Source organism: Ovis canadensis, chromosome 14 (assembly GCF_042477335.2).
Source record: "Ovis canadensis isolate MfBH-ARS-UI-01 breed Bighorn chromosome 14, ARS-UI_OviCan_v2, whole genome shotgun sequence".
In the NCBI taxonomy this organism is placed as follows: Eukaryota; Metazoa; Chordata; class Mammalia; order Artiodactyla; family Bovidae; genus Ovis; species Ovis canadensis.
The window spans coordinates 27,059,404-27,071,717 of record NC_091258.1 but is presented as its reverse complement, the minus strand read 5'-3'; the positions used below and the strand labels follow the sequence as shown (position 1 = coordinate 27,071,717).

The 12,314-nt window shown below is 54.7% G+C and overlaps 1 protein-coding gene across 6 annotated transcripts in view; it reads right to left on the bottom strand.

Moving 5' to 3' along the window:
• ZC3H18 (zinc finger CCCH-type containing 18) overlaps positions 1–12,314 on the bottom strand; it is a 41,849-nt gene that overhangs the window by 8,954 nt on the left and 20,581 nt on the right. For all 6 annotated transcript variants that reach the window (XM_069552635.1, XM_069552638.1, XM_069552637.1 and 3 more), the window contains 5 exons: positions 12,146–12,294; positions 11,742–11,834; positions 10,960–11,117; positions 8,536–8,653; positions 7,336–7,598 (listed from right to left, as the gene is read on the bottom strand). In XM_069552635.1, the coding sequence (XP_069408736.1) occupies positions 7,336–7,598; positions 8,536–8,653; positions 10,960–11,117; positions 11,742–11,834; positions 12,146–12,294 (781 nt within the window). The remainder of the gene's footprint in view (positions 1–7,335; positions 7,599–8,535; positions 8,654–10,959; positions 11,118–11,741; positions 11,835–12,145; positions 12,295–12,314) is intronic.

Sequence of the window (12,314 nt, the reverse complement as noted above, 5' to 3'; positions counted from 1 at the left end):
CTTCCTCAGAGGGACTGTGCTCCCCCATTCATCTGCCTTTTCTTATTGCAGAATCTGATCTGCACACAGGACCACCACATCATGACAATTCCAGACATGCTAATTCTCAGAGGCTTCTGGAGTGTCTTGCCTACCCGTGGGGCTCTGGATCAGAACTGTGTTAGACATATGAACAGGGTCCTGACATTCATCCCCACTTTCCACGAGTGCCAGCAAAACATCAGTTTTATTCACACAACATAAAACAATCACCGCCTGCTGATATCTTCAGAACTTTTCAATCAGTCTATCCACCAGTGAGCAGGCTCCATGCCAACTATCTGCTAAAAGCCCCCACCAGGAACAACATCCAGCATTTAAAACCACCCTAAGGACACTGAACAGAGGCATAAGACCCTGTAACTCGGCCCCCACACGCTGAGCCACTGCCCTGCTGGCTCCAAGCGTGTCCTCCTGGAAGTGTGTCCAGGAAGGAAGTGAAACCCACGTCTGACTCGTGCGAGTCCCAGGCCACCCCAGGCTGCTTTCCCCTTTACACTTCCTGTGTTGTTCTCATTCTGAAAAGACAACAGCAAAGGAAACACCTTGGTCCCTGGTATTTTCATGAGTCATCAAAATGGCCCAGCTCTGTCAACCTGTGGCTCTTCCAACACAGGGAGAGAGAAGCAGCTGGGCACTGAAGGCGTGCGTGACTCACACCGGAGCCGTGTGAGCACTGAGGGCTGTGCGTCAGCAACGGGGAAGCAGAACGCTGGACCCTCTCCCCTCGTGGCACACAGCACCCGTGGCCAGACAGGTGGCTGCGCAGCCCCCAACCTCTGAAAGGCAAGGCTTCCTCACCCTGGCTGCAGTAAGATGGCCTGGCTATCTTATGAGCGCCAGAAGCAGGCCTGGAGGCATCCCTCGAGCCCCACATTCTCCGGCGAGTGTCATGGACAGGCCGGAGCTGGCTCTGCAATGATGGAGCCGAAGGCCCGTGCCACCTTCCTTTAGCTCGACAACAAGCCCGGGACACGCGGGAACCCTTCTGCAAGTCCGCCCGTGTTCCCCAAAATGTGGGAAACTGGGATCCTGATTTTAATTAGTATGAAGAAAACTATTTTTATTTTTCACTTTGTTTCTACAGTGACTCACCAGGACAAATGATCTGGTGTCTGTTACATGTTAAGGGTATAAATTTCCTTTTAAAATGTATTTAAGTTTAAAAGGTGAAAGTTTTTTTTTTTTTTTAATCCCATGAAGGTTTTTTGACCACAGCACGCAATTCATGGGGTCTTAGTTCCCTAGCCAGGGATTGAACGTGGGTGCTCGGTGGTCAGAGCACAGACTCTTAACCACTGGGCTACCACGGAATTCCTGGGACATATCTTAAAATATGAATCAATAGTGTAGGTGGTACCTGGATACAGAAAATCATGCAGGTGGAACACCTGTGGGACAGGGCACTTTGCAGACCAAAGTGAGAGGTGAATGAGCCAGCTGGGCCCCAAATCGCCTCCCTGACTGGGGTCTCAAATCAGGGATAAGTGGTTTCAGACCTAGATACAAACGATAAACAATCACTTTAAAGACAGATGTTTTGGGAGGAAGGACTGGATGAACAATCAACAGAGTTCATTCACAATGCCGACTGGTGAAGCTGTCCCTAGACTACTGGGGAAGGGCAGGGGTACTAGGAAGGCTTGCGCCCAGTCAGGCTTTGGGGAGCATGGACAGAGCACGGGGCCAAGTTGGCGCCCCAACATGCAGCCATGGCCTGGGCTGTCCTGCTCTCCGACAACACTAAGGAGAGCTCAAAGAGACCTGGGAAACCAGGCAGCCACAACAGCAACTACATGGGAATGCAGGACGGCAGGCGCACCGGGTTCTTCCCACAGGCCACCTGCCCACGGGAAGCTGGGGCCACACGGGAGGAAGCCTGCGTGCGCAGGGACAGCTGGGAGGAGGACGGCCGCCAGCCATGCTGGCACTGAAAGCTGACAGGACAGATTTGGCATTTGCATAAACCCTCTTAACAGAGAGTGGAAAACACCTTCCCATAATCTCTGAGCAGCCCTCCCCCGCAGCCAAAGCCACGAGCAATCTTATCTGCCAGGCTCCTGAACCTTTGTTCAAGATCACACGAGAGGGACACTGAGGAGCAAAGGTCACGAGAAAGGGCCTGAGTCCCCTCGAGACGCCAGGGCAGAGGCGTGAGGTGAGGCGGCTACAGAGCGGGTGCCTGCAAACCTCTGAGCAGCGGCCTAGCTTGAGGTCAAAGACAAGAAAAGATAAAAAGGAGGAAGGTTCTCTTTTAAGATGGACGGGTGACGAGCTCAGAGAGACGCGCAGACAGCGAATGGGCAGCACGTCAGTGGGTTTATCCACTGCACTCGCTCACGCCTCCCACGGGCCCTTCCCCACGAGCTGCTCACCTCCAAACTCTGGACAAGGTCACCCTGGGTCCCCGTGGATGTGGAGCCGGCTCCCAGGATGGTCCCAGGATGCCACGAGCCTGAACAACCTGCCCAGCAGCCTCCTCCAGGCCAGCGGCTCCCAGGGACCCACACAGACGAGCAGGGAGCGAACAGGCCCCTTGACTCCCCCCGCAGGGGCCTGGGAAGGTGAGAGCAGTTCCCAGGGAGGGGCATCTGGGGCCACAGACCTGTCGCTTTATTCCTCAGACTTGAAAACAAATTTTGACTCCACTGCAAGGTTAATTTCTGGGTGGGGCCATGAAGACTTTGTTTCCACAGCGAGGCCCATCATTCCCAAGCCCACTAATGTTGAGGAGCAGCGTCAGTTTGGGGTGGCCCTGAGGGCCAGCCCGTTCCCACCATGGAGCGCAGTCATAGCCTGACTGCTCTTGTGACCTCATGCATTGACGCAGTTCCCACCAAGGCCACTTGCAGGCACTCGGGTTAGAACTTGAGAGAGATAACAAGTCTCTCCATTTTTGGGCAAACTCTGTAACTCTGCATCAGTCAAGAAGTTAGAACACGGGATCCACACAGATCCACTTTTCCTCGAGAATGCCCTGGGCATAACTTTCCCAGAGGAGGAAGTAAGCCGTGACTGGGAAAGACTGGAGTGAGATGAGAAAGATAAACACGGTTCCTTAGCTCCCAGGAAGCGTGTCTCCTAGCAGAAAGTCCGAGCTAGGATCAAACTCCCTAAGTGCAAGGATGGAGCCAGTGCGGAACGGGAGGCCCCTGTGGCCTGGCCAGCACGGCAGCTGTCTGGGTGTGAGCGGCTGGAGCCCTCGGGGTTATTTAGCAAAGGCGGGTAACACCAGCATGGGATCCCATGAATTCCACAAGTAAGACAGATGGCACTGAAGGCAGAGCTGCCACGGCAAGAGGTGAGGTGCTCGAGGGAACAGACGGAAAGGCCGCCAAAAGCAGAGGGGGACCTGACGTGTCCCATGGAACAGTCAGAGGAGACCTGAGTGGCCATCACCCTGGGCCAAGCACCAGTCTGAGCCAGATGGAGTGCATGGGCTGTGGCTTGGTCAACCAAACAGTAACCTCCGTGCTCCCAGGGCCCTAAGACTCCCGGGTAGGCATGCTTGAGCAGGTCACCTCCCTGGCATCCAGGTGACGGTCGCCAGGCCACAGGGAGTGTGAGGAAGTGGGAACAGCACTGCCTCACGAAGAACCCTGGTCCCTAGGAGATTGAGAAGCTGGTCATTTAAACCCCAAGGGACTCCAAACCTCTCACTGCACTTAAATGCTCAGTAAACAGCTTTGAAGATAACAGGCAGTCTGGGCGAGTCCTCGGGAAGGTCCCGGTTACTATTTGTGTCTGGAATGACATTCATCCGCCTGTCTGAGAACATCCTCCTTTCTGTGGCACCCTACCCACAGAGCACGCCCGCCAGCCTGGCTGTACGCACTGGGAGGAGGTTTCATGGAAGTGCTCCTCCGTCACAGTGATCCTCTCACAGAACTGGCTACAGGCTCTGCTCTAAAAACAGCCCAGTTATAGAAGCGGGCAAGATGCTTGGAAAGGCCCAATCACAAAGGTGAGCCTCGATGAAGGCGGGGGTGCCGACTCCAAATGAGCAACACGGGGGCTGGCCCAGAGGCCTGCAGAAGCGCCAAGAGGTGGTCCCTGTGGCAGCCACTCCACAGGAAGCAGCTCGGGCAGGTGAGGGGCGGGGGTGAGGGGGACCCGGCCTGGCAGAGCCAGGAGCCACCCGGCTGTGTGCTGCCTTCAGGCCCCGAGCTGGGTTTCAGGAGCTCTCACTGGTCGTGGACGTGAGGGAAGGCCCAGCGCCACACCCAATGGCATCCTCTACCCCCATGTGTGGGACCTTCCCCGACAGCCGCTGCCCCGTCCAGAGCCCGCACGCAGCGGCAAAAGCCATCTCAGGTATGTGCACGCTGCGTGCTCAGTCGCGTCCAACTCTCTGTGGCCCCGTGAGCTGCAGCCTACCAGGCTCCTCTGTCCATGGGATCTCCAGGCAAGAATACTGGAGTAGCGTGCCATTTCTTCCTCCAAGGGATCTTCCCGACCCAGGGGTCAAACCCGCACCTCTTGTGTCTCCTGCACAGGCAGGCAGGTTCTTTACCGCTGCGCAAGCTGGGAAGCCACCACATTCTCTCCATCCAGCTGCTGATGAAAAACTCCCAACCTGTTAGAGGCTAAGCAGACAAACTCTCCCGTAAGCGGGGCGTCATGTAAAGGGATTACGGCAGGGAGCCTGGCCACCTCCTGACACAGTGGCCACGCCAGCCTGGGCTGATCAAAGGAAAGGAAACAGGAGGCCGTGCTGGAAATTCTCTGGTGAAACCCCAGCCTTCAGGCTGGTGGCAGGGCTGGCGGGGCCCCAGCCAGGGTGATCAAAGATGAAATTCAAGACTTCCAAGACCAGTGAGCCGAGCTGAACTGAGGCCAAGTGATGGAATGTGCCCCTTTGCTGAGGGCAGTAGGGGGTCCACAGGGGAAGAACTGAGCCCAAAGAAGGGAAGTGAACCAGGTCAGAAGCCGGCAGCAGAGCACACCAGCCCATGACAAAAGCTGCCTCTGATTCTAGGAGGAATTCACTGAGTTCCCTGAACCCTGGCCCTCTAGTCCAGCTGTGCTGTCGCCGAGCCCTTCCTCATAGGAGACCTGTGGCTGTGCAGACATCAGACCTGCTCTCAGTGCTCCGCTGCTGGGGGCCAAGCCGAGACTTGCCACTGCCTTCAAGAAACCCTCCTCATGGGTCTGACATCCCCAGACCTCCCCATGGAGAGTGAACACAGGCATCTGTCCATGAGCTACAGGTAGTCCCTGACTTATGATGGCTAGACTTCTACAACAGTGGAAAGCGGCATGCCTTCAGGAGAAGCTGTGCTTTGAATTTTGCATTTTGATCTTTCCTGGGCAGTGAGCCACAGCTCCTCCTCATGGTCATCCACATGACCACAGGGCAGACGAGCAATACACCAAACAACTCTTCTGGAACCAGGAAACCCTTCTGCTTTCCACCTTAGTACAACTTTCCATAAGTCTCATGAAAGATTCCACACTTTACACTGTTAGTAGATCAGATGCATTTTTAACGTACAATGGGTCTTTTGAGACAAGATTCCTCCTAAGTTGGGTAGGCCCTGGGGTCACACACAGACTAACTACTGGCGCCCCCCTGTGCCGGGCCCTGAGACTGCAGTGCCCTGTCGGGGTTCCACTCTACAAAGACCACAGACAACAACAGATGGGGAAGTCCTATGAAGTCAGGAGATAAGAGGTGTAGAACAATGAAGAAAGCAGGAATGGGGCTGGGGTGGGGACTGACCTCTCTGAGTAGCAGGTAAAGCCCAGAGGCAGGGGAATGGCAGAGCAAAGATTGAGGTGAACCATGAAGAGGCAGAGGCTGGCCAGCGGCGTGGACAGAAGGCAGTGTCTACCAAAAAGGGGCTTCAAAGGGCCCCACAACAGAAAAATTAAAGAAAGAACTCTTCAATGCATCTAAAATATGATTTACTCTGAATGTTCTGAAAGTATATCACTTTGCCCAACATTAGGAAAAAACAGAGCAAATTCAGGGAGATCAGTTCACTGTCACCCAGAGGATGAGAATAGAACCCACACTTAACAAAAGACGAGAATGAAAGACTATATGGTCCTGACATTTACTTTCAGAAACACAGGACAGGACTCTGTTCAATGGTAAGGACAAGAATCAGGGAGAAGAGCCTGGCTTTTCCACCAAAACCTGTTAGAACTAATGAATGAGATTCGGCGCAAATGCAGGATACACAATCAACGTACAAAACCCAGTTGTGTTTTCATATGCTACCAACAAGCTACACTAAAACACAATCCTATTTATAATAGAAAATAATAAAATACTTAGGAATAAGTTAAATCATGAGACACTGATGAAAGGAACTGAAGAAGACACAAAACACTGAAACACACACCATGCTCATAAATCAGAAAAATATGGTCACAACGTCTGTGCCACCCACACCAATCTACAGATCCAGTGCTGCTGCTGCTAAATCGCTTCAGCCGTGTCAGACTCCTAGTGACCCCATGGACTGCAGCCCAGGAGGCTCCCCAGTCCATGGGATTTTCCAGGCAAGAGTCCTGGAGTGGGGTGCCATCGCTTTCTCCACAGATCCAGTGCAGTCCTAACCCAAGTTCCAATGGCATTTTTCATACAACAGAAAAAACAACCCTAGAGTTTTGTACGGCCCCACAAAGGACTCAGAATAGCCAAAGCAATCCTGAGAAAGAACAGAGCAGGAGGCACCGCACCTGCTGACTAAAAGCTAAAAGCTGTGGTAACCTAAGCAGTGTGGCACTGGTGTCAAAGCAGAAGCACAGGCGTGAGCGGGAGGTAGAGGCCAGAAACAAAGCCCTGCATATCCAGGCAACTAATATTTGCCAAGGGAGCCAAAAACACTCAACGGCAAAAACTGGACAGTCACATGCAAAGAATGAAATTAGACCCTATCTTAAACCCCTAGTAAAAGCCACCTTGAAATGGATTAAAAAAGATGTGAGATGGGAAATCACACAACTCTCAGAAGAAAACAGAGGGGCAAAAGCTTCATGATATGGGTCTTAGCAATGTTAGATATGACGTCTAAAGCGCAAACGCAAAACTAAACCTGCGGGACTGCATCTAACTAGAAAGCTGCTGCACAACCAAAGGAGCGGTCGAGACAGTGCCGGTGGCGAGGAGCCGTGTGGGGAGGCCGGCCCTCCACCTGGGCGCCCCGCCCCTCCACCTGGGCGCCCCGCCCCTCCACCTGGGCGCCGCCGCCCCTCCACCTGGGCGCCGCCGCCCCTCCACCTGGGCGCCGCCGCGCCCCTCCCGCAGCCCTCCCGCTCCCAGGCTCCGGAAGGCGTGGTTCCTACCTGGGTGGCTGCGGGGAGCGGGCCTTGGGCTTCTCCTTGTCCTTCTCACGCTCCTTGTCGCGGTCGCGGTGCAGCCTGTCCTTCTCATCCCGCTTGGCGCGCTCGCGCTCCCACTCCTCCTTCCGCCGCTGCCGCTCCTTGTCCCGCTCGCGCTCCCGCTCCCGCTCGCGCTCCCGCTGGCGCCGCTCCCGCTCCCGGTCCCGCTCCCGCTCACGCTCCCGCTCGCGCTGTCTGTTCTCCCGCTCCCGTTCTCGCTCTCTTTCCTTCGTGGAAAAGCCAAACACACGCACACACGGGATCAGACCCTCAGAAGGGGAGGCGCGGGAAGGACTCGAGAGCAGGCGTAGGAGACAGAACACCTGGGTGGTGGTCTCCTTTCTGCGCCAGAAATGGACTTGAGGCCACATGGGGGGCCCGCAGAGCAGGCTCTCCAGCATCAGCACCAGGTCGGTGGGCCTGGCAGGCCTCCCGGACCTCAGCTCCTGTCTCGAGAGGTAGACACCAAGGCTGTGCACAGGCAGCCCAGCCTGGGGCTCAGGGGACCCCAGCAGGCCACCCCCCGCTGAGGCTGCCCTGGCTGGTGGGAGGCATCCACAGCCCAACAGCCAGCCCCACTGAGTGAGGAGTCTGCTCTAACCGCCAGGGAAGGGGCACAGCAGGGCCAGCAGCCAGGTCCTCTTCTCGCCACAGGCTCACCATCTGATGGGGTCCCCAGCCAGTCACTCCCCTTTGGCCCTAAAAACTCATGACTGTCACTTAAATCGTGGCACAGAAACCGCTAACCTGCTTCTAATGACCTCTTCCAAGCGGCAGCTTCACGTCAGAAGCACAGGGTCAGGGGCTCAGAGCGTGAAGCACATATATTCATAAACCTACCACATCTTAGAGAAGTGCCGACAGGAATGGCCATGACCCACCAAGGGGGGTCCTGAGCCTGAAAGGGGCACACCCCCTGCCGCTGGCATTGCTCACCCACCCCACGGCTCCAGTGAAAACGGAGCCAGAGCACAGACCAGATCAGGGAAGGAGCTGTTCAAGTCACCACAAGGTCAGTCCACGGAGCAGAACCCGTTCTGCACAGATGGTCAACTGGGACTTTAAATCAGTACGCCATGCTCATGCAATTAAGCCTGTATAAAGTCCTATACATGAAAATGGGGTGATTTAAAGGGCCCACCAGTGAAGTTCCAACCTACATACCCGGTAGTTATGGTACGGCTCGGCCTCTGTGTACTGCACCCGGAAGTTCTCATACTGCCCGCCACGCCAGAAGCGCTCTATCTCGTAGTCGTAGTAAGGGTCTGCGTAAGGCTCAAGTCTGAAAAAGAGCAAGTAAAACTCAAGCTTATCACATAGGAACGTTAATGCAAATATATTACATAAAATATTTGCCAAGATTGAGACACCACGTTAAAAAAAAAAAGAGAGATTGCAAGGCTGAGTCAGTATTAGAAACCGAGTATACTAAACAAAATCACAGACCTAGAGAGAAATCAAAGGATGACACCTACAAATGGTGAAAAGATTTGTGACAAAACCCAGCCCTTCTCAATGAGAGGAGGAAATGACACTTTCTTACTGTGATAGATACTGATGTTCATACACTGAAGAGCTAAAGCCAGCACTTTACTCACTGGAAACAGGGAGGGATTCCCGGTAAGATCCCAATGGACAAGGAAGGCCAGTGCCTCTGAGACACGCAGTGTGCTGGGGGCACCACCACAACCAGACTCCAGGAGCCCCCAAGCCACCTCAATGTGTAAATTAAATGACACCCTATGTGAAAGCCATGACGTGATGGTGAAGCCGATTCAAGTGGCAAGAAGAGCCCAGTAAGGCACATGGATAATTCTAGACAATAGCCAGTGAGGAGGGTTGAGAAAACCCCATTTAACCAGCAAGAAGGAAGAAGCATATTGAGGAACAAGGCAACAATACATTTAACCAGAAACACGCAGAACTTACTTGAGGAAAATGTCAACACTCTCGAAAGACACAAAAGCACAGGTGAATAAGATCACATCCCTCATCTTCACAAAGGAAAACTGACCATCACCAAGAAGTCAGTTAATTTACAAATCCCTTCGTTAATTTATAAATTTAGGGCAATCTCAGTAAAAATGCTGATAAGGTTCTTCATGTGGGGAGACAACTGATCCTCAGGTTCCCATGGACATAAGACATGCAAGACCAGCCAAGAAACCCTGAGAAAGTAAGACACATCCTCTGTGTGATATCCCTGGTGTCCAAGGGTTAGTACACCACGCTTCCACTGCAGGGGGGTAACGGGTTCAATCCCTGGTCAGGGAACTAAGATTGCTCATGCCACGTGGCATAGCCAAATATTAGGCGGAAAAAAAAGACACCCTCTGAGACCTCACAACAGATGGCCCAGGTCATGAAGAAACAGACCCGAGGAATAAAACAGGTCTGGGCACAGACCCTGGTGTGGGTGACAGAGGCAGACTTTCAACCATGGGGACAGGATGGCTCCTAACGCCCTGGAAGAGAAGGGCCCTCCCCACACACTGACCCAGAGGACCTGCATGGGGCCTGGAGCCCAGGAATGTGCGTGTGTGTGCGCATACGCGTGCGTGAGAAGGGGCTGGTCACCCAACAGCAGCTGGGCCCTCAAGCTTCTTACAGGGATTTCTTGGCTCCAGACTAACCCTTCCTGTTGGGTGTAAACTGGTAGGAGAAACAGGTGCTCAGAGAGGCCCACGGGCCCCTGCAGCCTGCATCGCCTCCGCAAGGCCTTTAGCGGCTGCTTTCTAGGGCGTCTCCCGCCACACTCCTGGGGCCCTGGGGGGGGGTGAACCTGGGGCTGTGCTGCCAGGTGACAGCCCTATTCACTCCCAACAGCCAGACAGCTTCCTCACCCTCTAGCCTACACGGACGGCTGTGGTGGTGACTGTAGAAACACAGAGCTGACCCTACAACCTTTCTCTGCACCCGGCTGTTGTTTCAGCCGGAAACCAGGGCTGTGCTTTCCAGCAGGAAGGCCCCTCGCACGGTGTTGCTGTGAGACCAGGGAGCTGCTGAAGCCGCCTGCCAGGGAGAGACGGGCCCGCCCTGCCTGAAGCTGAGCCAGGCTGGGTAGAGAGTAGGCGCTCGGGCCCGGATTGTGTGGGGGCACCACACAGCTCCTCAAGGGCTGATGGGGGTTTCAGCCACATGTGCTTCTGCAATCCATTTAAAAGGCCCGTGATAAAATGTCTGGAAGCAACAACGAAGAAACTTGCCACACTCCTGGGTTTTGGGACAAATTTCACAGCTTCTCCTGGTTCCTGGGGAGCCTGGGGGAAGGTGGCAGAGACCTGGGGCCCAGGGGCTTTAGGAACAGCTGTAAACCCCTCAGAGCTCATAGGAATCCCAGTGGATGTGAGCCCTCTACAGTTCCAAGGCCCTGGCATGGCACTCAAACATATCCTCCCAGAAGAAAAACAAGGAAAGTCAGCTGCAAACTGTCTGCAGCACCTCAAGAAGGCCATTCTCAGCCCAGAGGTGTGGACAGGACCCCAGCCCCTGGGAACCTCTGTGCCGCTGCTCCCCAGAGCCTGGGCCCCACCCAGCCAGGGACACTGAGCTCTCAACGGGAGAAGCAGAGGCAGAACCGCTCCTTACGCTGTATCTCTGACATCTCTTGTGATCCGATAGTTCCAGTCTCGGAAAACTTCATTTTCTTTGTCAAACTCTCGCTCATCTTCACCAATGGTCACTGTAAACCTTTTCTCTTCAAAATCAGGCTCCTGTTCTTTTCGAATGGTTGCTTTTTTCAAAACCTACCATTGTGAAAAGAGAAGCCAACACTATCACTGCTAAGGAAACACAGGGGGTGCTATCCCGACTGACCCCTGATGCCGGGGCTGGCGTGCCAGAGGAGCGTGACCAAGCGCCCAGTAGGGATCTGCTGAAGCTCTGTGCTGGGATGCACATGGGACTCCACAAGGGCCCCATCCCTGCAGGCCCAACACACCCTGACTTCCTGTTCCTAGTCCCGGCCTTGAACTGAGGGCTCCAGACACGCACTCAGTGAGGGGGCAAGGGAAGGTGCTCTAGGCAGGCGGGGCACCCAGAGTGGGGCAGGGCTGGGAGGGGGCGGGAACGGCTCCGCTTTAACCGGTCATTTCCCTGAAGGGAAGGCCCAGAGCCAAGAGGGGTAAGCCTGGGCACCGGGAGCCAGGTGCCAGGTACCAAGTGTGGCTGAGCATGAGGGAGGAGGGGGAGGCGGGTGAACACTGTGCTTCCCCAGGAAAGATGGCTTCTCCAGATACAGAGGGCACAGGGGTGGTGATATGGCCCCTGGCCTTTGGTTGCCCCAGCCGCCTTGGGGGGACAGCAATGCTGGCTCTGTGCGAGGACCACTGCTAGCACTTTTTCTCGCAGGCTTTCCGCTGGTCTCTTACCTCCTTTGCGTGCCGGAGCCCTCGTTCCCAGGCACTCTCTGTGGGGGGTTCTGGAGGGGGTGGAGGCAAAATTTCATCTACTACAGGCCCGCCCTATAAAAAACAGTAAGCAAAAGTTACAACAGCAAGCAAAACTTAGAAATGGGGGAGCAAAAATTCCAAGTGAAACCCCAGCGGGTCCTGCCTGCTCTCCTCGCTCATCCTCCCTCCCTTGACCGGCTGCCCCAAGCCTATGGTGGCCTCTAGCTGGGGACAACCAGGGGGTTGGAAGGCAGCTCTGGCCTCTGTGGCAGCCTAGAAATGTCTTACACACAAGGCATATTCATGTCTTTGAGCTGGAACATCACAAACAGAGTTTAGATGTGATCTGCCAGCAAGGAATGGCGATCCTGGTGTTCACATACCCATGGGTTGGCAGGCATCAGGGGGTGCGGTCCGAGCGGCGGGGCCCCATTGGGTGGGAAGGGCTCGGCCTTGGTGATGAGGGAGTAGTTGCCCTTGTCGTTGACTCCGGGGTGTATGAACCTGCAGTTCATGCCCCAGGTGCAGTTCCCTGCGGAAACAAGAGGCAGG